This window comes from Podarcis erhardii (assembly GCF_964252035.2).
Source record: "Podarcis erhardii genome assembly, chromosome: 2".
Lineage (NCBI taxonomy): Eukaryota > Metazoa > Chordata > Lepidosauria > Squamata > Lacertidae > Podarcis > Podarcis erhardii.
Genome location: NC_138498.1, coordinates 86,621,525 through 86,647,694, shown reverse-complemented (window position 1 = coordinate 86,647,694; position 26,170 = coordinate 86,621,525). Strand labels below are relative to the sequence as shown.

Here is a 26,170-nt window from a genome sequence, read left to right as displayed (position 1 = left end):
CTGACATTTTGTGCTTGGAAACTTAAGACCAGGGGTCAGCAAACTTTTTCAGACCATGTGGTGGGCCGGACTATATTTTTTTTTGGGGGGGGGAGGGGGAATGAACGAATTCCTATGTCCCACAAATAACCCAGATATGCATTTTAAATAAAAGGACACTTTCTACTCATGTAAAAACACGCTGGTTCCCGGACCGTACGCGGGCCAGATTTAGAAGGCGATTGGGCCGGATCCAGCCCCTAGTTTGCCTACCCATGCTTAAGACAGTCATTAAAAGCTGGAATGTCTTTTTTAAAGCTTACCTAGCTTACTATGACTTTTGTGTGGCAGAAACTTTGGATTGTATCCAACACTACATGCGCTGAGTTTGTGCAACAGAATTTCTCCCTTCTCTTCCAAGGCACCCTCAACATCTATTCCAGAGTGTCCTCCAAACTTCTGGAGGAGATTTTGAGGGCGTGCAGGGGGTTACAGGGAGAAGAGGGGCTTTCAGCTGCGCTAGCCGAAGCTGCAGTGGCAGAAGGGCAGCACTGGAATGCAAGCCCTTGCTTCAGTCATCATGTGCTTCTGCAGCCTTAAGGGCTTACTACTGCAACATGCAGCAGGGGGACATCTATGGGAACATTATATTTTATTTGTAATGCTGATAACTTTACATCTGTTGCAGTCATGAAGGGAGTTTCTGCTTTGCAAGTTTCTAGTTTGTCCTTTCTGGTCTCCTGTAGAGTCTTGCAGACTCCGTATAGAACATGGCAGTTAAGGTTGTTGAGAGAGACTCATAGTCTTCCTACATTCAACGTATTCCAACATCTAAGCCACTTCACAGTAATAAGGGCAGTGATGGCAAAAGGATGAAGGACTGTTCCAGTTCCTGAGCTTGACATCCCCCTGCTGTAGTGCCTCTACCTTCTGATCGCAACTCATCAGAAAATCAAGCAAACATTCACCTGCCAGACATACCGGTTTGTAAACTTGTGGCTTCATTCTGTCCTCCGTAGGCATGGAAGCTACTAAGCCATTTTTCTTTTGGTTGCAAACAGGCCTTGACCATGAGCTCCTTCTGACTAAAGTATTGTGTGGTTTTAATAAAATCAGAGTTGGGAGGTGCCCAGTGAACCACCTAATCCAATATCCTGTCCAACGAGCCACCTAATCTATTCTGATGCTAGTTGTGTAGATGTGCTACACTACTTTGCGCCTTAACAGGAGCCAGTAAAACACCTGCCAAGGTTGAGTAATACACATCCTTCCATTTTGTATAACTCAGATCTGTCAACAGACCACTCTTTCTCAAGCGCCCATCATGCCTGTTTGGAGGCCATCTTGGCATCAGCATCCATGTGTTGGTCATAAGTGATACTGACATCCTAAACATCAGTTTTGGATGGAATACCTTTTTGCCCCCAACACCATGGCTCTCAAGGGAAAGAGCTTTTGGCAGGATTTTCCTTCCACCCAATGACTGATCACCCATTTAACATTTCCTCATGAGAAAGTAAAATATCCATGTCAGACCAGGCACATTCTATTCATCCCAATCCTCGTTACAAAGCTTCAGAAGCAGAAGTGCAGGTCATCTGCGTTTCTGCTGGTGATGCTTTTGTTTCTTCTCTGCTATCAAGCAGAAAGGAAGATTGAGATCCTAAATGGTAAAATCTTCCTTTCCTCCTGCTACCAAGTCAGCTAAATCAGGACTTTGCTTTTATTTTATTCAGCAGAGCAATGCCATTCTATAAACAGATATTAAGTCTTCATTTAGTAATTGCTTTATATTGCCCTTAAAGAATATAGGATCATGAGCCACTGTGGCCACTCAGAATGGCTTGGGCAACCCAGTCAGATGGATGGGGTATAAGTAAAGAACAACAACAATGTAGATTTAGACCTACATAGTTCAAATCCCTATTTAGCAATGAAGTTCACTGTGGGACCCGAGGTAACTTGCTTTTTCTCTGCTTAATCTGGCTCTTTCAGCTGTTGCAAGAATAAAAAAAGTGGCAACCACATGCATGCTACATTGATATCCTTGGCAGAAGAGAGGTTGTGCCTTCATGGATCTACAGGTTTCTTACTGACAGCCACCCCTTGAGATAAGCACAGAGCAAAAAAGTGGTCTCACTGCATTTTGATACACCGAGTTACCAAATCCTGAAATCCTCCCTCCCTCTTTCCACGCATTCCCTTTATTTAATAAACGAAATCTCATCAACTTATCCTTCTTCTATTATCACTGCTGACATCAATCTGATAATATTGGCTTGGCGTGGAATCATGCTATTATATGTCCTCCTGATATTTAATTTAAGAGAAACGTCTGCAGTGGGGTGAATATGTGAAGCAAGCTTTTTATTACTGGCAGCAGTAAGGACGGTGGGAGTGAATTAGACATTCATCTTAGTCAGGGCCAATGTAGTTGCTCAGAAGAGGTTCTCTCTCTTTTTTAACCCTCTCCTGAATGCTTAGTGGGGACAGGTAATGGCGAGTCTAGCAAAGGGCTGCATTCATTTTTCTCAGAAGATTTGTCTTGCTGCATAGATTTAAAATGTGGGGAGGTAGCACAAAGCACCTTGGAAGTGAAAGCAAGAATCTTCACAATCAATTCCCAACTACTGCATATTTGGAAGTGCTAGTCAGATGGTTCTATCAATCAAGAACATGTCGCTTCATCCCAACATACACAGAGGCAGCCTGTATTTGCAATTTCTGGCTAAAACTAATTTGTGGCAACCACGTTTTACAAGAAGAGGAGCCAAGATGCAGCCACAAGACAGAGCAACAGTTGCTTGCCAGAAATTCTGCCAATTGTGCTTGGCAGGCTGCCTGCTATGGAAAAGAAATTTTGGATTTGGGCATAGGAGACAGGGGGAGGAGGGGGAGGAGAGAAGTGCCAGCTCCAGGAGGAATAAAAGCCCAAGGGTGTTCAGCACAAAGGAGGGCTAGACTGAAAGAACACTTAGAAAGGGTTTTTTTAAATTTAGATTCGTAGAGGACAGCCTACAGAAGTGCTGTTAATTGTGGCTGAAGGATGCAGCGTTTTGACACATCTCCAAGGAAGGGAACTCCTGTGATGAGCACAAGCCATGGGGTGGCAAACATTATGGGTGGGATTGCTCATCACTGGGAGGTTATGCTCTGTGGTATGCAAAAGGGAGTCTTACACAGGCAGGGATTTAATAATGCCTTAGTGCATGCCCTTGTTGTACATACTCTTGCCACACAGTCAGAGCTCTCCCTTCTGCAGACTGCGCTAACTGTATACCTGATAAATGGAGCCCAATCTCCATTGTCCTGAATACCATAACTTGCACTCGTAAGAAAAGAGGCTGCAAACTTGGTTTTCATATGTAGTGTCCCATACTTTTTTTCTACTTGCAGCATAACTAATCATAAACTAGAACTGCATGTGCTGCAGTTAAGCAGGGCACTGAAAGGAAAGCATTGTACCCTAATACCTCATGGCAAAAGCACCCACATCTCTCAGTCTTTCAGCACTGCAGGAACTGCAGCAAGTGTTGTTCATACATATGGATGAGGAGAGAAGTAGCCAGTTACAAATGATCAATAAATCAGTGCCTGTTTTCTGAACTGTTTTCAAAGCCAATATTTTGTCAAAGGCATTTTTGTTGTTTAGAAAAGATGTCAAGTTCTGTATGAATTTCAAAATATGTAGGTGCCAGCTCTAGAATGTAGGTCTAGATGTCCCTTGGGAGACACCGGACTTTGAAACTGGACAAGGGCTTCACAGTGTTCTTCAAGTAAAGCAAAATAATCATCTGAGGGACCTAAAGGTTAATGGATTTTCAGGGGCCCAGTCATTCAATTCCTTGATTCTGTACTAAGATATAAACACTCAGAGTGAAGGACAACTAAGGACATCATATGCAGGAACAAGGAAACCCCATGAACGAAAAACCAGGTTTTGGTAAACAAATTATGTATTAAGTAATGAGATCGTGCACAAGATAGGGGTGATGCCTTTTGGAAGTCTGTGGGAACAATCAACTGAGAAAAGTCTCCTTTACCATTTGAGTGCATTTAGATGGAAGCTTTCTGGTATTTCCAACTAGGCAATGTTGGGGGAAGGGGGCAACCTTCTCTCTATCCCCATCCCTTTGTTCAGTCACTGGTCTCCTGCTGGTCCATAGCGCTTCTTACACAATACCTTTTTGAGGTAGAAAAAAAAGTGTCAACTGTCAATGCATGACAAATGCCAATGAGTCTAGTTTGTCATTTGGTGAAACTAGTTTGATTATTGGTCAAATTCTGCCCCACACACATGGCAAAATAGACATATGCATTTGTTGCATACTACAAGTGAAGCTGGCAAACTGTTTCCCAGCACATGACAGAAGTGTTATCAGTGTGATGCTGCCTTAAGTGGTAAAAAAAGATGAGGGGGCTTTCTTTCATTATGACTACATAAGTGTTCTAGGGCTGAGTCTAACACTGAAATCAGGTTGCAGGTGAAGCCCTATAAACAAGGCTCATAAAATATTTAGCTGGATGCAAGACAAGATAGAAGACAATCCAAACTGTTTCCATGAACTGCTAATCACTGGCAATTCTGACAGCAAAACAGTGAATGCTCTATGCTAGTGTTTCTCAACTCAGGTCCCCACATGTTATTGAACCACAACTCCCATCATTCCTGACCATTGGCTAAGCTAACTTACATGGTGGGCTTGTAGTCCAAAAACATCTGAGGACCCAAGGTTGAAGAACATTGCATAGTATCATCTCAGAGACACTTTGATGTTCCATGGTAGAGACAACTCTGCAGGTAAACTCTGTTTAGAAATGTGCTCTTTTCATATCTTCCCAAGAGACTGCATCACCTGGAAGCTAAGTGTAAATGGGGAAGTAAAAAATTCAGCAGCTGTTGCAAAAAGAAAGCCTCAAAGAGAAACTTGATTCACAGCTCTTCTTGATTCAGCACTAATTTAATGTAGAGACTGCAGCGGACCTTGTCATAATACTTGACAAAGGCTATAGAGCAGACGAACCTTTTGTTCCTCATTATGCAAAGTTAAAGATAGAAGCATGTCAGCACCCTTCTTCCCAAGAGTCTCCCAACTGGGCAAAAAGAGTCCATTAGCAATCACTGTTGGTATAAAAGCAAAGCTGAATGCTACAAGAAAGTCTTTATTTTCATTTTGACACAGAATTAAAATTCCTATCTGTAGACATTCACGCAGCAGTTCAAAACTGGCAGGGTTCCTACATTCTTATATTCCTAAGAGGAAAAGAAAACTGAAGCTTATTTATTTCTATGCCATAACAGCATTAACAGAATCTCTCTACAGGTCTACAAGCATCACATATTATTTAAGCCAAAAACAGTAAGTTCCTAAGGCTGACTAGCAAAGATGAGAGACCTAAAGTTAGCAACAATATGGACTCAAACTACGTTGGAAGTCAAATAGGAGTGAGTCAGAAACTTGTTGTTTGAGAGAACCTTCTGAATCACAGAAGGAAGTTGGCTAAAATTCCACAAAGAAGAGAAGAAAAACAATATAGCAAGCAAGGAGACAAATGGCAGAGACATCCTGAAGACTAACTGTTTGGTTGAGGCTTAAGCTTTCATTGCCAATAGCCTACTTTGACACTTGTGTCTGGGAAGGCACACATGACAGAGGCTGAGGTACACTGGATGATGCATCAAGTTAACAAGCCACAAGCTAAAGGGAACAACACCACATCTTTTGGGCAGAGTACTAAATAGGAACATGATGCACACGTTTGTAAGGAGGAATGGAGTGAGCAGTCACATCAGTGCTGTTTTTCTAGAAAAAAAGATGCTCACCATGTTCTCTTATAATGGCAATGGCAGCCACCTGAGAGGTGGCAGAACTGAGTACCAGTGAGTTCTGGCTGAAAAAAGCCCTGCAGTCACTGTGGATGAAACTGAACATTAGTCCTACAAATGCCATTGGCAAAGCATAGACCGCCTCCTCACCTCAGCAAGATACATTAAACAATTCAAAATGCATACTTAAGGGTGGATGCCCTCTTTGCTGCATGGTTTTCATGTGTATCTGGATACTCCTCCCCAGAAGAGGGATGGCCACTGGGATATACATGCAACACCATGTTGGTGGTCTGCATCTGTAGGTGATGCACATTTCAATGTGGATCCTGTTTAAGCTGTGGTTCCTGATCTGGTAAATTATAATTATATAGAAGCTTGCTTCTGTGAAATGAACTAGCCCTTAGCTGAACTAGCACGCTTGTATTGTTGCACTGCACTGGTAGTTTCATTTCCTACCAGCAAAGCATGATAAAACAAGAGCATCTGCTGCGCTGCCTTGGAAGGGGACCTATGTATTCGTGGGCAACTTACACCCATCAGGAGGGACACCTTCCACATGTGCTGCATCAGGAAGATTCTGGGCATCACATGGCAGGACAGAGTCTCAAACAAAGATGTGCTCTCCCAAGCCCACTTTCCCAGCAAGTTCACACTTCTGTCTCAGCAACGTCTACTCTGGCTTGGTCATGTACACAGAATGGAAGATGGGAGGATCCCCAAGGATGTGCTTTATGGGGAGCTTCAGGAACCGGGCCTGTTTCTGTGTTACAAAGATGCCTGCAAACTTGACGTGAAGGCTGGCAACGTTGATCCCTACTGCATGGGAATCCCTGGCAGACGACCGCAGCACCTGGAGACAAGACAGTCAAGTGACTCATGCACAGCAGTGGCCAGAGGAAGAATGACCACTGAAAGAAGAAACCTCATGTGCACCTGTAGCAGCAAAGCTGGATGATTTCATCGGCCCCAGACGTAATTAAAATATGCCTCTTGCGTATTGGTTTTTACAGCCATAGCAGGTGGTGCATTTCTCCAATGGTTTTTTACACCCCCCCCCCGAAGGCACACTCTTCCATTGTCTCTGGAGACAGACAGATGCCAATTGGTAGTCTAATGTTTTTAGCTTCTCCTCAGAAACCCCTCCCCCCCAAAAAAGATCTTTACTCCTGACCATTCTGCAAAGTTCTAGGGAAGAGGTATCAGGCTGGCAAAACTGTATTTTGGGATTGCAGGCTGCTAGTACTGCCTGCTGTGTACTTGTTTCTATTTAGCCTCCCCCAACACTCTCCTCTCAAAAGGAAGCTGGTATTGAAAAGGGCCATCGGTTTGGGAAGGAGAGGAATGAGAGAAAATATACATTTAAAAACAAACTTAGAAAGTAATTGTTTAATTTAACAAACAGTACCTGCACCCAGGTAAGTCCAAGGATTTTTCTCCTGTTGTCACTGACTTTGGCAACCAGGCCCAGCCCATACAGGAAGATACAGTGGTGCCTTGCAAGACGAAAATAATCCGTTCCGCGAGTCTCTTCGTCTAGCGGTTTTTTCGTCTTGCAAAGCATCCCTATTAGCGGCTTAGCGGCTTAGCGCCTATTAGCGGCTATTAGCAGCTTAGAAAAAGGGGGGGAAAGGGGAAAAAACTCACAAGACTCGCAAGACGTTTTCGTCTTGCGAAGCAAGCCCATAGGGAAATTCGTCTTGCGAAGCGCCTCGAAAAACGGAAAACCCTTTCGTCTAGCGGGTTTTTTGTCTTGCGAGGCATTCGTCTTGCGGGGCACCACTGTAACTCTTTCAACGGGAAAAGAAACTATGTAATATCACAGTGGATTACACTTCTGGACTTTTAGAAATGCCTCTCACGTTTCAGTTTTGCCAGTCTAGACCAGGATCTAGAGCACGAGTATTCTCCACAAAATAAATAGCATTTTCACAAGTCAGCACAGGGCTCAAGAGATGAACATAGAAGACTAATCCAAATGCACTACACCCAGCAAGTCTTGGCATGCTGAGATCAGACTGAAGATTACCATTTGGGGGTGGGGAATCAAGAGCTTTCAAAAACTATACATCACACATTATTTTACCTAGCAGCAGGCTGCCAGAATCCCAGATCTTACTTGCCAACACTCCTAGAAGCTTACTAATGACATTTAGATTTTTTTGTGGCGGGGGTGAGGCAGTGGCAAATAGCAGTGCTAAATCTGAGCTGGATCCCCCAAAATGAATAATTGGTACTTCTGATTATATACTTCTTGGCTAGCCTGAAAGGCTTTATTTGTTGACCAAAAGAAATAGTAGATCACAGAACCAAGATACTATTTTCTTCGAGAAGAAAAGATAGGTTCTAATTCAGCCAATTACACAGCACCTGCACAGTTCCATAGGGATAGCTACTCAAGAAAGTCATGTCATCTTGACAAGGAAATCTTCAGGGATACTGTACAGGAAGTCATAATTTTTCTAGCAAAATTTCTCTGTTAAAAGCCTCATGACTTAACCTTTGATCTTCCATCCACTTTAACCCTGCCCCTTGTGGGGGGGGGGGGGAATCACCCTCCGTAACAGAAGCTGTACCCATGCAAACAGAGGGTATAATTGAAAAGCATAAATACCATTACTGTTCAAAACAGCAAACAATGCCCTTGAAACCAGTTATTGCTGAATTAATGACCAAATTGTTAAGAACGTTACCTCAGCTTTGCCTTGGGCTGCTAATTAACCAACAGTCCATTAATTCCCTGGTAACAAGAGGTTTCTCAGGCCTTATTGCTTTTGACATCTTTAATTTTGCCATTCCTTTTGGAAAGCATTCCCACGATGATTCCAGCTTCAACATCAACCTTCAGCATCACCACAACTACACCCCATCTGCAAAATGCATCCACTGGGGGAAGAAAGCTGCGCAGGAAAGTGAAGGGCTAGCATACAAGGGCGGTTTTAAAACACAGCTTACAGTCCTGAAAGGAATAATTCCCACCATAAACTACTTTTCTGCTGCCTACCTTCCAAACCTGTACATTCTACAGGGACCAGGGTGCGGTCTGGTTTATTTTTTTTAGTTTACATGAGCCACAGTAAACTTCCACTTCTCCTTAGTGGTTTTCACAATTTTCAATGTCATTTTTCAGTGCAAAATGTATTTACTTTACACAATGTCTATCTCTAACTCAGAAGATCTACCAAGCCATGTTCACGGTGGCCTTCATCAGGTCCCATAAGAGTGACCTCTTTGTACAATGCACCCTCTTTGTCATTTGTAATCTACAGCTGCAACCTTCAACTCAAATCACATCAATGGTATAAACACAGGGTGCAGGCGTTATTTGACAAATTGGGATGATAAGTATTCAGAATAGTAGCTGGTGTTAGGGCATGTAGCGCAGGCGGAAATTACAGCAGTTTAGCAGGAGCATGCTTTCTAGAAAGACTTCACTGGGGCAATGCCTGTGTATGGATGGAGAAGCATTCCCCAGAAGAGTGACTGGGTTATGTTTAGGCACTTGCACGCCTAAAAATGCGCAGATTCCAAAGTACTCACTCATGCATTTGTATCCCAGCATGCAACGTTAGGGGAGAGACTTATTCCTATTGCGGCATGGGCTGGGTGTTTGAGAAGCACTTTAGTTCTGCAAGGCTCAAGGGACGCTAAAGCCAACTATAGAGACTGCAGTGCTTGAAGTGCTGCACAACTGCATACTTTGTTTTAATATGGCTTGCAGCACTGCAACGTTTTGGGAATGAGGCTGAAGTGTGAAAATAGGTAAGCAATAAAACAGACGGAAACATGGAAGGTGCCTAAAGAAGCCAGGGTGGCTATCTAAAGAACTTTTAACTGAGTTAAGATTTAAAAAGGATGTGTACAAAAAATGGAAAAGGGGGGAAACCACCAAAGAGGAATTCAAACAAATAGCCAGCACGTGTAGACACAAAGTCAGAAAAGCTAAAGCACAGAATGAACTCAGGCTTGCTAGAGAGGTTAAAAGCAACAAAAAAGGCTTTTATGGGTATGTTCGTAGCAAAAGGAAGAACAAAGAAACAGTGGGGTCACTCAGAGGAGAAGATGGTGAAATGCAAACAGGGGACACAGAAAGGGCTGAACTCCTCAATGCCTTCTTTGCCTCAGTCTTTTCCGATAAAGAAAACAATGCCCGACCTGAAGAATTTGGAGCAAATGATTCAGCAGAGGAAACACGGCCCAGAATAACTAAGGAGATAGTACAAGAATACTTGGCTAGTTTAGATGTATTCAAGTCTCCAGGGCCAGATGAACTGCATCCAAGAGTATTAAAAGAACTGGCAGATGTGATCTCAGAACCACTGGCAGTCATCTTTGAGAATTCCTGGAGAACAGGTGAAGTCCCGGCAGACTGGAGGAGGGCAAATGTTGTCCCTATTTTCATAAAGGGGAAAAGAGAGGACCCAATAATTACCGCCCAGTCAGTCTGACATCAATACCAGGGAAGATTCTGGAGCAGATCATTAAGCAAACAGTCTGTGAGCACCTAGAAAGGAATGCTGTGATCACCAATAGTCAGCATGGATTTCTGAAAAATAAGTCATGTCAGACTAACCTGATCTCGTTTTTTGACAGAATTACAAGCCTGGTAGATGAAGGGAACGCAGTGGATGTAGCCTACCTTGATTTCAGCAAGGCATTTGACAAGGTGCCCCATGATATTCTTGTAAAGAAGCTGGTAAAATGCGGTCTTGACTATGCTACCACTCAGTGGATTTGTAACTGGCTGACTGACCGAACCCAAAGGGTGCTCATCAATGGTTCCTCTTCATCCTGGAGAAGAGTGACTAGTGGGGTGCCACAAGGTTCTGTCTTGGGCCCCGTCTTATTCAACATCTTTATCAATGACTTGGATGATGGACTCAAGGGCATTCTGATCAAATTTGCAGATGACACCAAACTGGGAGGGGTGGCTAACACCCCAGAGGACAGGATCACACTTCAAAATGACCTTGACAGATTAGAGAACTGGGCCAAAACAAACAAGATGAATTTTAATAGGGAGAAATGTAAAGTGTTGCACTTGGGCAAAAAAAATGAGAGGCACAAATGCAAGATGGGTGACACCTGGCTTGAGAGCAGTACATGTGAAAAGGATCTAGGAGTCTTGATTGACCACAAACTTGACATGAGCCAACAGTGTGACGCAGCAGCTAAAACAGCCAATGCAATTCTGGGCTGCATCAATAGGAGTATTGCATCTAGATCAAGGGAAGTAATAGTGCCACTGTATTCTGCTCTGGTCAGACCTCACCTGGAGTACTGTGTCCAGTTCTGGGCACCACAGTTCAAGAAGGACACTGACAAACTGGAACGTGTCCAGAGGAGGGCAACCAAAATGGTCAAAGGCCTGGAAACGATGCCTTATGAAGAACGGCTAAGGGAGCTGGGCATGTTTAGCCTGGAGAAGAGGAGGTTAAGGGGTGATATGATAGCCATGTTCAAATATATAAAAGGATGTCACATAGAGGAGGGAGAAAGGTTGTTTTCTGCTGCTCCAGAGAAGCGGACACGGAACAATGGTTCCAAACTACAGGAAAAAAGATTCCACCTAAACATTAGGAAGAACTTCCTGACAGTAAGAGCTGTTCGACAGTGGAATTTGCTGCCAAGGAGTGTGGTGGAGTCTCCTTCTTTGGAGGTCTTTAAGCAGAGGCTTGACAACCATATGTCAGGAGTGCTCTGATGGTGTTTCCTGCTTGGCAGGGGGTTGGACTCGATGGCCCTTGTGGTCTCTTCCAACTCTATGATTCTATGATTCTATGTAAATCATCCAATTGCTTTGCTGCCTTGGGGACTGGTTCAAGGTAGACCATCTGCGACTGGAAAACACCACGCTAGTCCACCTCACTATCCCCAAAATTGTTATCTATCACATCTAAGGTGCAAAAAAATACTCTTTGTTTTTGAGCAATTGAAACAGAAATATGTTCTTGGTGGTGCAATAATAGACCCCCTTTTCAGTGTTTTGTTTCCTGTTGTGGCCTTCTATAATAACCTTTGGTTGGGTTGGGCCAGGAAGATCTACTTCATTCCTAAATGGCCATTACTTAAGTATAAAAGTAAAGCTCATATTATGAAATTAGCTGTGTTTCAAAGTTTGGTCACATATTGTGGCCAAAGTATGTATTTCCAAGGTATAAAATATCATTGGGGAAAAGCCTGATTTTCCTGAAGTATGCACAGGCAGATATTTTTCTCTTTGTGAACTGAAGTCTTATTTTCCTATCAGACATTTCCCAGATATTTCACTCCCCTTGCAGTCTTGTTGGATACATGATGCACATCCAGCCTAGTATTTAAGAACTCACCTGGCAGTCACAGGCAAGAAGGAACTGCCTGCAGGCAAGTAGGCAGGTTGGCAGAGGAGGGGCAGAATATTTCACACACACACACACACACACACACACACCCCGCTCTGCCCAGCACAGAGAGCAAGGAGGTTGGCAGAGGAGGGAGGAAGCCCCTTTGTCTGTACTTCTGTGTAAGCTCCACTCCTCCCAGAAGACAAGGGTTTTGCCTTTTTGGCAGGAGAGTAAGTTATGTAGGCTTACTAACAAGACACTTTCCCAAGACACACTTTGGTTAATGCTACTGAGGTGTTGTTGTTTTTTCCTTTTCTTTTAAGACTCTTAGGCTTCTCTACTTCTTGAGGCTCCTTTTCAGTTGTGACATTCCAGCTGCAGGATGGTGGCAACCATCAAATGAATTTCCATAGAACAATTTTTTGTTTGTTTGATTGTTTAAGATCATTTTTATATAGATCACTAATACATAAAGTTTCAGAGTTGTAAACAACGTAATAGAAAAGGATATAACGTAACAGAAATAAAACCTACAAATGTCTCTACGAAATCAAATAAAAAGGCAGCATTGATACTCCTATGTTTGTCTGAATAAAAACATGCACTGGAAAAAGCCAATTTGCTGGCACATGTCAAACATCAATGTCCAGTTCATGTTACTTAAAAAAAATATCAATCCATTAGTTAGTCTAAAAATATGATTTTATCAACTACCTCCTCTACCTCCTCCTGCCAGTGCCATGTATTGTGTATCAGAATACTACTCACCTCCTCAAAATACACTATGAGAAGAATCCATTTTACATTAGAACAAAATTCTTCTTCTACTCTCTCTCTCTTTCAACCATACACGGCAGGGTTAGTAGTACACAAGGGTACTTTTTTCAGTAGTAGAAATCAGCCATAATTCACTTTTTCAGCTTCATAACCTATCAAGGAGCCTTTTACCTTATGCCTGTGTGTTAAAAGTCTGTGCAATTTTCCTTTCTGTAAAAAGCCCATGGGGATACATACCACATGCCAGTTTCTCCAACATAATAATTTTAAATACTCACGCCTATTAAGTTTAAGGATCCTACAATCATTAAATGGAACTCAGAGATATGGGGTCCCATATGGAGTAAATCTCTCTGGCAGCCTATTCACTGGAACGCTGCCTTGGATTCAAGGCTGATCTCTAGTGGGACAATAAGATAAAGGGCATTCTTTAAATGAACATTGATAAAAAGTGCACAGAGTGAGTAACACCCTCAGCCAGGCGTGCAAACAACGAACTCTTGGTAAACAGCTTCAGAAGCTCATAAAAAGGAGTCAGGTCTCCCAGGAAAGTTATCTTTTAACAACTTTCTAATCCTCCAAACACCATCATGCTTGTATAGCTTTACGCTTTAGAGAAAGTGTCATATCCCAACACCACACTCCTTCTTGGTGCTTCCATTAATAATAATAATAATGACAATAGTGTCAAATTTCACAAAAGAAAGTTTAAAACCAGCCTTTAGAGGATACATCAGGAACACCTGCACTAAGCCTCAGCATCCTTACTGATTTTCCCTTCACTCCCGCCCTGCCACCCCTTAACAGATTCAGAGACTGTAAAAACATTTAATCCTCAGACACTAATCTAAATGTAACACTCAAAAGAAGACAAAGACGATGCAGAAGGAGGAAAAAATTGGCCACTGCCTTTTGGGAGTCTTGCTTTATCCCAGGAGCGGGCGCATTAATAGAGCTTGGAATGAAATGCCATTTTATTCCCTGTAGCGGGGAGGGGATTAACAAGTTGTCTTCTCTAAACCTAGTCTGCGTCATGGCTCTCTGAGCAGCGAGAAAAGGACAGGGAGTGAAGTAAAAGGTGGGGAGCACTGGCCTTTTATTTACACGCATCTCCTTTTGTGGATGATCACTGATGTGAAGAGTTTGCTAAACAGTGGAATGTGTGCAAGCGTGCGGTGTGCGTCTAGATCTAAGTCCCCAGCCTTTAATTCCACTGGCTGACACGTACACATACAAAATAACGCAGCCTTTGTAATAAAATAAAGCAGGCGATGCATTTCGTGGTGGTTCTCCAAGCCAACACAACATGCGCAGAACGAGGGCACAACAAGGAAGGTGGAAAAAGAGCTGCTAGTTTTCCAAGCTCTGATCAGTAAGGCTCCTGTTGCTAGGCGGCTCTTTGCTGGGAAAGACAGAGGGCTGGGTAATATCCAGCACAGAATGAAAGAGGAAATGTAGAAGGGAAGATATTTCTTAATGTGCTGCCGGCAGTTCAGATGTGAGAACGAACAGTCAAGTCACAGTGGATTGACCACCTCTGGGTCAATACTGATACCCTCCCTCCAGGTGAGGTCACAGGATGAAACACCTACCACTGCTTTGCTATGTCGCTTGGCACAAACCAGTTCATCCCCTTTCCTGTACAGATTTCCTCTCTTCTGAGAGAAAAAGAGCCAGACTTGTCCACTAACCTCAAAGGAACATTTTTTATTGTGTGGCCTTGTTAGTGAAGTTCCGCACAACACTCTGAAATGTTGAAGTGCTGTCATAAATACCAGTTAGCATTATTCATTCAGAGGAAATAAAAAGCCCTTTAATGCACTAGGCCACTTGTGCCAGAGCTGCAGATGGTCGAGAGGACGAGAAAATGAATGGAAAGGGATGCAACAGAAGCTTAGCAATGCCAAGGAAACAGCCTCCATAATTCGTGCCTCTTCTACTCATGCTGCCATTTGGTTTCTGAAAAGCAGGAGTTGCTGCTCACAGCAGAGAAAATTCTGTGTCTCCGGCTTATCCAAACAGAGCAAATGACACGTATAAAAGATGGTGTCTGGCAGAAGGTGACAAAAAACGGAAACACCTTCAATGTATATATGTAAGGGAAGGAATGAGGGTCTCGTTCTAGTAATTCACCATGAGTAATGGCAAGTGGGTGGTAACACTAGAACTGGAGAGAGAGGAAATCAATTTCCTATCACACTTTTTGTAAAAACAGCTGTGTTTATGTGAACTGAGCATAAGGCTGAGAGATAGCTCCAACTTTTCCACGGAACAAGAGACACACAGAGGGCAATTCGGTGAGCCTTTTACACTAGTACAATCTTGGAAAAACCAGTGGGATACACTATTTTAATGAGCCAACTATAGACCTCTAAGAGCCGGGTTACACTATAAGTTATCATGAGACAGCAGCTCCTGAACAGCACTTGCTGTTTACACTTTGAAGAAGTGACTCATAAGCTGAAGAAAATCTAAAGACAGAGTCAACAAGACCAGAGGGTTTTGACTCAAATCAAGTTAATCAAAGTGTAAAGTGATGATGTAAACAGCAGCCAAGTTATGATCTGTGGTAGGTGCAGGGTGGAGTTCTCTATGACCCATCAGCAACCCTAGGCAGTTAGTAAAAGCACCCAGGAACTCCTTGGCTACCAAAGAAGAGCACATAACAGAATTAATCAAGCCTGACATTTGCTATTCTCAGTCTGAATAAGTCAGACAATGGTTAGGCAATACTTAAGCATGGCCATTTCCGTAAAGTGCTCTCCAGTCCAACAGTATTATCAGATGGTTAAGACAGGGTTTAATATTGTGCCTTGTGCCAGATTACTACTTTCCATATCTGAAGGTGTGTGTCAAAAGGTAAGAAAATGTGCATGCTGACAGCACTTCACAAGTAATGAGCAATAACAAGATGTGCCTGTTAAGTCCTACGGATTTGCATCTCAATAATTCACTTAAGGATGGGGAGGAGCAAGCTGCTTGCTCACTTGACCCTGCCTAAATTGTGCACAGAAGTCAGGATACACTCAAGGATGCAAAACTAGGATTTCCAACCCTGGCATTGTTTAACAACAATAAGCATTGATACGGCTCTTTTTGAATGTTCAAAGTACTTTACAAACATATGCTTTATTCATCTTTACAACAACTCTGCAAGGTAGACCAGTATTACTACTGCTGTATTCACACAGGGAGTGGAGGCAAAAGAGAGTGACTTGCCTAAGGGCAACCACCTACTGAGTCCATAGCAGAGCATGAGACTCTTCAACATGGGGTTGTGGGTTCAACCTCCACATTCGTCAAAAATTCCTGCATTGAAGGGGGTTGGACCTTCGGGTCCCTTCCAACTCTGTGAGTCAATTCTGTGCCTTCCTGACTCACGGGTCTCTCAGAGATCATACTCTTGGTCACCATTCCATCTTAAATTAGAATTTCCTTCTCCCTCAAATGTAAAAGTCACCTGTTCATAACAAGGAAATAAACATTCCCCATAGAATATAAGAAGAGCCTTCTGGACCAGATATCTGTGGGAAACCCAAAAGCAGGACCCAATCACAAGAGCCCTCTCTCCTCCTATGGCTCCTAGTCACTGGTCTTCAGAAGCGCTACTGCCCCTGACCGTGGAGGCAGAGCACAGCAATCATGGTCAGTAGCCACTGAGAGCCGTATCCCTCCATGGATTTGTCTAATCTTCTTTTGAAGTCATCCAAGTTGATGGCCATCACTGCCTCTTGTGGGAGTGAGTGCCACACTTTAACTATATGGTGTGTGAAGATGTCCTTTCTTTTATCTGTTCCAAATCTTCCAACATTCAGCTTCATTGGGTTGTCCACAAATTTTAGTGTTATGAGAGAAGGAGGAAAACATTCCTCTCTCCACTTTCTCCCCTGCATGCATAACTTTATATAAACATACTTCTATCTTAGCACCTCTTACTCACCTTTTATCTAAACTCCACTCCCCATATCAGTTTGGTTGCCCTTTTCTGAAACTTCTCCAACTCTACCATATCCTTTTCAAGGTGAGATAACCAGAACTGAGGACAGTATTTTAAATGTGGTCACAATACAGATTTGTATAACAGCATTATGAACGATCCACCTGCTGCTGCACACTGGGTCAATGTCTTCGTCAAGCTATCCACTATGACCCCTAGGTCTCATTTCTGGTTAGTCACCCCCAATTCAGGCCATTTACGTGTATATGTGTAATTAAGTGGAACAGGGGAGCTTTTTTGCACCAAATTTCTTTCACCTGCAGCTTCTTTTTTTGTAGGAGAAAGATGTGCAAAGTAACAGCTATCTTCGGTAAGTCAACTGCCAAAACCCCACACAAAGGCCTCAGTGGGGCACCATCTGGAAATATAATGATGGAATTAAAGAATGAGTTGGCAGTGCAAAACAATGAATTGAGAATAATTACAATGTGGTATTAAGTGAAATGGAAAGCATTGTTCAGGGGCACGTAGTAGAGGAGGAGCATGTAACAATTTCAGCCAAAAACAAATAGAGCAGGGTGCGGCGGAGGATGCTTTCTAAAACCTTGCTTGAAATACTCTGGCTAAAACAACCAGGAAGGAATTAACAGCTGTCTTGACTTTTTGAAGAATGCCTCATAATACAAGAGACAAATGTGTGCCGCTGGTCCCTATCCAGTAAGAAAATGTGGAGGGGTAGGATGAAGCCCCAAAAGGAATGCACTGAAGATAAAGGAAATATTGGCACAACTAAAAACAAGAAATATAGGACACAACCGCTGATCTTAATCTCTTCCCAATCCCAAAGAACCTGCATATTTCTAATTATTGCTTTCTTGCCAACTAGAAACATAGTTCTGGAAACATATTTGGCTTTGATATCATCTTCCTGTGTTCTAAGACAACTGAAGAAAAGGCTGTCATAACTTAATTACTGCTTTCCAACTTTTGAAATATTTATTCCAACAGCAACTTATTTTTAAGAGAATGTACTCTACAAATATATGCAGCATGTTGGCAACTCTGTTTTTGTTGTTGTTTGCTTGGTTTGGTTTGGTTTGGGTTTTTTTTAATGGAACAGCAACATGCCCATGCCTGTTGACAATTGTCGAAGCAAACTCAAAAGTGAGACTTTTAAGAAGTCAGCACCAATAAGCAGCAAATGCAGTACAAGTAGTAGATATTTACCATGCTACAGCAATCCACATTATTGTTTGCCTGTATGGGAAACCTGTCCATCTCTGCTTTATAAGACATATTGCTCAAAGTGTCCCAGGTTCCACATATATATATATGGGATAGCTCTGCCAGTAGACTTGTAATCTCATGGTCATGGGTTCGAGCCTCATGTTGGGCAAAAAAATTCCAGCGTGATTGGGGGTTAGACTAGGTGACCCTCAGAGTCCCTTCCAATTCTACCAGTCTATGATTCTAAATGTATAAAACAAAGCATGCCATTACGCCATATAAGAATAGAGTGCTCCGTTATAGATCCCATTTAGTTATCCAGCATCGAGATCCAATGCATTCCGAGAAGAACAGATCAATAACAAAATGTTCTGCCTTCTACTTATTGTTCCAAATAAAAGTGTACTGCAGTGGCATTAGCATACCAGTGTCTTTCTTATCAGCAAAAGAAACAAAATCATGTCATACTGCATAAAAATAATCAATTTGTGACTGGCCTCTAAGAATTCAAAACTGATGTGTTACCTTTTCCATTCCTACAACATAGAATAGCTTTTCCCCTGCCAATGTTTAAGGCAGGTATGTTTCCAATGCTGGGATGTGGTGAACCATGCTGCCACAAGCACAAACTAAACTACCTCTTGGGGGGCGGGGGGAGAATCTGAGAAAACAAAGAGAACAGCCATAATGTTGGATCCACTGCTGCTATGCGCTTCGTAATATCACCAATCTCTTTTAGGAAGTCTTTCCAAAACCCTTCTACCACTGGGTAGAAGTTGCCAATATGTTCCTTTTGAACTGTCACCTCTCCAACTATCTGCTAATACTTTCCCCATCATTCTTGCTGGTTGAACCAGAATGTATCATCACTTTTGTAGTATTTTTTAGAAAGTTCTCACTTGTATGAACAGATAATGGTGTCAGTTACAGATAGGTAGCCGTGTTGGTCTGCCATAGTCAAAACAAAATTAAAAAATTCCTTCCAGTAGCACCTTAAAGACCAACTAAGTTAGTTCTTGGTGCATGCACACGAAAGCTCATACCAAGAACTAACTTAGTTGGTCTTTAAGGTGCTACTGGAAGGAATTTTTAGATAATGGTGTCGTCCCCCCAAAAATTGGGCTCTTGTGTATCATTTTGCCTATATCTGTCTTTTCCATGGATTTGATATTTCTTAATCTGATCGTAGTAACATCTATCTAGAGGTAGTTTATTTTTGAGACCATGCCATTGAAGCTTTTCTTAACAGCCAGGTAAACCTTTCAAATGGTATTACTGTCCTGGTGGCCTGCTTTTCAGTAAGATACCTTTGGGATTAATAGAGGTATTTAATAGATGTTTTGTGATAAAATGTCAAGCATCCTGCAGTTCTAGCCTATCTGCTGGTGTATCTTGTAATTTGTGCCTCATTGTGTCTTCTGACAGCGGTCTTCCTTATAAAATAATAAATAATCTCCTAATCAATATAGTTCCTGCACCTTCCATCTTGCAAAGCATTTTTCTTTTTCCCTTAAGTTATATTCCCAACCAAATTCCAACTTAGAATGGATAAGCAGGTAACTCCTAAACTACAGAGGTCAACTCATCTTTGTTAATTGGTTTTCAGTGCCCATTATTTTCTGATCTTTCCTGGGAGGAAAACGCCAAAGCCCTCTCAATGCAAGGAACTGAGATGGCAGCTCCCTAAGCATCATCTCTTATACCTTGGAGATTCAAAGTCTTCTCTAGACTGCTCTGCAACACCCATACTCACATGTAACCTGTGGAAAACTCAGTGGACACCTTCTGTGCCAACTTTTAAATGCCTGCTGAAAACTATATTACTTTTGTCATCACTCCCCCTGGGTATCCCATCCTAGTATTCAGTTGCTTACTATGTGGATTATTATATCTGCTCTCGCATTGTCAATGAAAAAGAATCCTCAAAAGGAAGAATTCATTTGTTTATTAAAACATGGGGAATACTATGCTAGACATCTCCATCCTATAAATGGATTTAGAATTTGAAACATGTATTAAAGTGACAAAAAGGAGGCATAAAATATCATATACATATTGGCTTCAAGATAAAAATACTATTTTAAGAAATGTAGCACATGCTCCGTTAATTAACACCTAACGTCTAATTTGTCATCATTTATTTGCCTGTTGCACAAAAAAGCAACTCTTAATCATCTAATTGATATATTTGCTTCAAGGGCCATTGCACACAATATGGCCCAATTATACACATTTTCTAATGCAGGTACATTTTGCAGGTTGCCTCAGTCAACTGGGAGCTCCTTGCAACGTGTCAGAAGCATGTTAAAATGCATGTTTCTTTCGAGCACTATATATTATTGACTTTTGTGTATATGCTAAACATGTACAATGTACTGCAATTCTTATGAAATTCTTGAAATTTCATGGAATGTATTAACTTAACTCTTCCATTTAAGAAAGTGTGTGTGTGTGTGTGCGCGCGCGCGTGCGCGCGCGCGCGCACACACACACACACACACACACACACACACACACAGCTATTTGGCTTATAGTGGAAAGGTAGATTTCAATGCTTCAGGGCTTCCTATAGCTCAGGTCATGTTCATATACTCCTCCTTAACTATAAGAGAAATGCCTCCCTGAGTGCAACAACATACTTTCCCCATATGGCAACTACAAAAATATTTGTATTTCTGGTCTGTCAGACTTGGCTCCTGTCAGGTTTGGGGCAGGGTAGAAAGCGAAGTTGAGGAAGGAGCTAAAGCCAGGCAATGGGCAGAGCTGCACAATCCTGGCCTAAGATGGAGCAGAACCCCCATTCCTTCTAAAGTGTGAGCAAGTGTGATCTGGATGCACAGTATCTACTCTGCTCTACTATGACACTTCTTGGCTGGTTTCCGTGTAATTCCCTGCTTTGGCCAAAACTGGGTGGAAGCATGCAAAGTGAATCCCCCTCAGGACCACACTAAGCCAGCTCCTTCTGGAAAAATAATATTGTTTTTAATCTGTCAGTGGGATAACAATTGCATTCTTACCTGATCTGATCTTCTGCATTGGTAACTGCCTCATTGTATTGATCCAAGGTCATCTTGTAGATTTCAGAATTCTGAAAGTTTAAAAAGGCATCACCCAGCATTACAAATTAATGTTTCTTAAGCTGCATAATCCAGTAGAAAGGCTCTTAAACTGATAAAGGCAAGTGGGACATATGCTATACATTAAAGCACCAAAAGGGAGGGGTAACAGGGATGAAAATGCTTGCAAAAATAAAGGATTCTGAAGCTCATCATCATCATTTATACCCTACAGATAAAATAATAGCTAAAAACATACCAGTGAGCTTCAGCATGTATCATTTCATACATGAGCTCCTGTAGTCAACCATATTGCACTGAGTGAGAATGAGCAAATTAGCAGCCCACTTCCAATCCAAAGAAAATATACTCAAGAACTGGGCTTTCAGGTATATGGGGAAAGTTCTCCTAGCAACTGCTGGTGCCTTTCTGAGAGATAAGCTTCAAGCTTGGAGATCCACAGGTCTAGCAAGGGCAACGTTAACCAGTCATTATTGTAAAGGTATAAATAACCAAATCAGAAACAGAAAAGGCAGGTTAACTGAAAAGCAAGTATCCAAACATTAGCCTTTTTATAAGTCAGGGTTGGGGAAAAGGATCCAGTCCATAGGATGGATTGATGGGTGGAGCTGCCCATTAATCGCCTGACATCACAATAGTATCAGGTGACCCAAAGTAAAAATGTTCCTGTGTGGTACAGCTCAAATTTAATCAGACAACACAAAGAAATATTTGCACTTACATCAAGCCATACTCTGAGGGTTTGCCGGGAGTGAAACATGCCTGCTCTGGACAGCAATCACACCAGAACTTGCTGTCAATGTCGATCAGCTGATCAGCGCTGACAGCAAGCCTTACTCACAAAAAATAGTTGGGATCACACTTTAAGGTTCCCAATTGTTCCTTTGGAGCAGGAGGGTGTGGTTTGTGAAAACAGCCTCATGGGCCAAATTTGACCCAAAAGCCAAAGATTTTACACCCCTGTTATAAACAATCTCTTGACAGCATCCTACATTTACTTTGATTAAACTCCACCTGAACTCAGACACCACAGCAACTTTTCAAATATAGTAACTTCACTTTGTGAAGTAAAGCAATGTATGAAATTTTATCCAATTCAGGAGAAAGCTGATCTTCCCTAGCCTTCATAAATACCGGTAAGTCTTAAGACTGCAAATAATGCACAAGATATTCATTGCTTTATACTTCAGTTGTAAACTGGGACTAAAGTTGTATGCCCCAGGCACTATGCAACCTAAACAACTTTGAACAATTATTTCATTCCACCAACCCACTGGGGAAAGGAATCATTTCCCAACTATATTGTCTACCCTTCCCCTTATTTCTTTAATACTAAAATGGGGGGGGGGAGATTTTGGAGAAGAACTAGAGGAACAACTTTGGAATTGTTTTTTGGAAGAGACTACTGTTTGGATCTATCTCAAATAGGAATTGAGAAAATGCTCTAAACATACACCGCTGGTATATGTGCCCAACAAGATTGAATAAAATTAACAGCAATACATCCAAACTCCGCTGGTGGGAATGCACTTTGAGGTGTTTTTGAGGAGACCCAAGGGCATTTTATGCTGTCTAGTGAGGAGCAATGAGCGTAAAATAAATTCTCTCACCTGGTGGCAGTGAGAGGTTTAACAGGAAGGAAGAGCAGACAGAGGGGTACACCCTTGGCTGGAACTCCCTTCCTCCCCGCATCGTAAGATGCAGAGAAGACGGGGTGCCATAACACCATCATACTCAATGGGCTGGTAATGTTCTTTACAAGGCTCTTGTGAGGAGAAAAATGGAAAGAAAACAAATCATGTACACCACCCTGGCTTCTTGATGGAAAGGTGCAAGACAAATGTGAGAATGAAGTCCTATTAAAGAACAGTTCCACACATACAGCAAATTGTGCTTGTTATGGATTATCTGCAGTGTACATGACAGGCGCACATCCCAAAATATCCAGATATAAACACTGATGAACCTTGGCCCAAACATGATTGTCACATAAAGCATGGAACGATTCCTAGCCCTTTCATCTATGCAACATAAGCAAATGGCATATGGACACATTTCCTTTGTAAACTTGCTGATTAACAGTGAGAGGCTAAATAGATAAACACAAATCTAAATAATCAATTCAAATAAAACAGTGTGTGACAGAAAATTTTTACTGTGTAATTCCCTTTCTGGAGGATCCTTGCCCTTTTCAGATTGTATCATGATTCTCTCTGGTGTTATTTTCCTTCCATTTCCTCAGGACAGCAGCTGAAACAAAGTTTTATTCCTGCATTTACTTTTATCCTCCAGCAATGTCTAGCGACAAAGCTTAGGGAAAATGGAACTTAAACAGAAAAAAGACCACTCGTTATGCTTACAATCTTGCCCCTTCTCAGATAGATTTGTATTTCTGTGCACTTCCCTACCACTTTCCTTGCAGAGTTCATAAATTAACAGGTTCATATAAGCATGCTTTGATATTCCTTTCAAATTTGCTATATGAAAGCATCATTGTTAGATGTATCTTTATGCATGACACAAAGAAGCCCAGCAGGGAATTGTTTCCACAGGTTTGCAATAAAAAAAAACTCTTTCAAGAACTGATAAATTGCAGATGAGGCTTCACCTCAAAATGTACTTTGGCAGCAAAAGCTATCTGTCAGTCTGTCTGTCTATCGATGTGTGTTACATAATGGTTAATTTTATTTCACTTTAGAACTTTAAAACACTCTGTCCTCTCCCTCTCTCAGGTCACCAGCCTGGAATGCAGATTTTAATAGCACCTTCCCTCCCACCTGCACTGCACAGCCCTGCAACTCCCTGCTGTTCCTCACTTGCCTCTGAAAAACCCAAAGACCTGTGCCTCCATTAATTAAAATTGCCATTAAAAATTAAATATTGTGAATAAGTAGGTGTGAGCATTATCTCCATGGGTTTCATAAATCTCACTGTTTCTCCAATTACTTCTCAAGCAATTTTCATATTTCATACTGTCTGATTTCTCATAGGACCTGGATTTGCAAGATCAAAATGATGACAAAAAGTAGAAAAAAGCAAGCAAGAGCGGAAGGTAGCAAAATGAAACATTCTGCAGGCAACAGGAAGGAGCCCCATCAAATTCTATTAGCCAGCAGTGATCTGCAACGAAGGAGCAGCAGGAATGGAAAATAAGAACAAATATGTTGTACATAAGGCTCAGCATGAAGCTGGGATTTAACCCTAACCCTAAGACTGAAAACAGAAAAAGAAATTGATTATCAGGGATGTTTTCCAGGTGTAAGTGTTTTATAAAATGATTACAGAAGAATCTTTGGCTATAGTAAACACATCAACAAGAGGGCAGTACTTTAGTGACAAGTTTGTAAAAAAAACAACATGCACACAAGGCTATCACCATGTATTTATCCTGCACAAGTCTCAGTTAACGTTCCATCAGCTACTCAAAGCAACATGATAAAATCAAAGTTCACTATCAAAACCCAATACAATGCAATACAGTAAAAAGCTACAACTTAAAAGTCAGAAGTAATTAAACTTCTCAGGAAACTGAGCTTCACCTTTCCTTCACCATTACCAGTTAAGCTTCCCTTTAAGACCAGGAGCTTCCTAGACACCATACTGGCCACAGTAGTCCTTCCTTGAAACTTGTAGTCCATCAGAGCAACCAGTTAGGAAGAGGATGCCTCAATAAGTCTTTAGTTGGATTTTAATCATTTATCTTAAGTGTGTCTATGCAATTTGATTTCAGCAAGGCATTTGACAAGGTGCCCCATGATATTCTTGTAAAGAAGCTGGTAAAATGCGGACTTGACTATGCTACCACTCAGTGGATTTGTAACTGGCTGTCTGACCGAACCCAAAGGGTGCTCATCAATGGTTCCTCTTCATCCTGGAGAAGAGTGACTAGTGGGGTGCCACAGGGTTCTGTCTTGGGCCCCGTCTTATTCAACATCTTTATCAACGACTTGGATGATGGACTCAAGGGCATCCTGATCAAATTTGCAGATGACACCAAACTGGGAGGGGTGGCTAACACCCCAGAGGACAGGATCACACTTCAAAACGACCTTGACAGATTAGAGAACTGGGCCAAAACAAACAAGATGAATTTTAATAGGGAGAAATGTAAAGTATTGCACTTGGGCAAAAAAAATGAGAGGCACAAATACAAGATGGGTGACACCTGGCTTGAGAGCAGTACATGTGAAAAGGATCTAGGAGTCTTGGTTGACCACAAACTTGACATGAGCCAACAGTGTGATGCGGCAGCTAAAAAAGCCAATGCAATTCTGGGCTGCATCAATAGGAGTATAGCATCTAGATCAAGGGAAGTAATAGTGCCACTGTAATCTGCTCTGGTCAGACCTCACCTGGAGTACTGTGTCCAGTTCTGGGCACCACAGTTCAAGAAGGACACTGACAAACTGTTCGACAGTGGAATTTGCTGCCAAGGAGTGTGGTGGAGTCTCCTTCTTTGGAGGTCTTTAAGCAGAGGCTTGACAACCATATGTCAGGAGTGCTCTGATGGTGTTTCCTGCTTGGCAGGGGGTTGGACTCGATGGCCCTTGTGGTCTCTTCCAACTCTATGATTCTATGATTCTATGATTCTATGAATTTCCCTTCGGACTTGGGACTACAGATTTCAAGCATGGTTAGCTGCTCGTCAACTTTGCTAATAACTTCCAGCAGATAAGTCTGAAATAAACTGAGAGATCTAAGGACCAGCCAGTTGATTACAAGTGTCAGATATTGAATACAAGGCCTGAAATCTGAGATTATAGGCATGTGCTTAATTTAATGTTTTTTTCTAAGCAAACTCTTATTAGCATAAATTTACAGGAGCAGAAGGAAAAGGATTTGATGTCCAGGATTTTATAGCATTTCATATGCTGCCATTTTAATGAACGCTGGAGCGGCTCCGAAGTCTGAATACACAGCAAAAATGCAATGTGTGAAGTAGCAATGCAGTGATTTCACCTACTGAGAGGCACGAATGCTGTATTCTTCCTGTAGGCAGCTGTTGGAGCAAATTTTCCATCTG

General features: G+C 42.0%; 1 protein-coding gene across 6 annotated transcripts in view; it reads right to left on the bottom strand.

The window, feature by feature from the left end:
* Positions 1-26,170, bottom strand: part of CHCHD6 (coiled-coil-helix-coiled-coil-helix domain containing 6) — a 196,256-nt gene that overhangs the window by 64,419 nt on the left and 105,667 nt on the right. For all 6 annotated transcript variants that reach the window (XM_081853913.1, XM_081853917.1, XM_081853915.1 and 3 more), the window contains one exon: positions 21,088-21,158. In XM_081853913.1, coding sequence (XP_081710039.1) covers positions 21,088-21,158 — 71 coding nt within the window. The remainder of the gene's footprint in view (positions 1-21,087; positions 21,159-26,170) is intronic.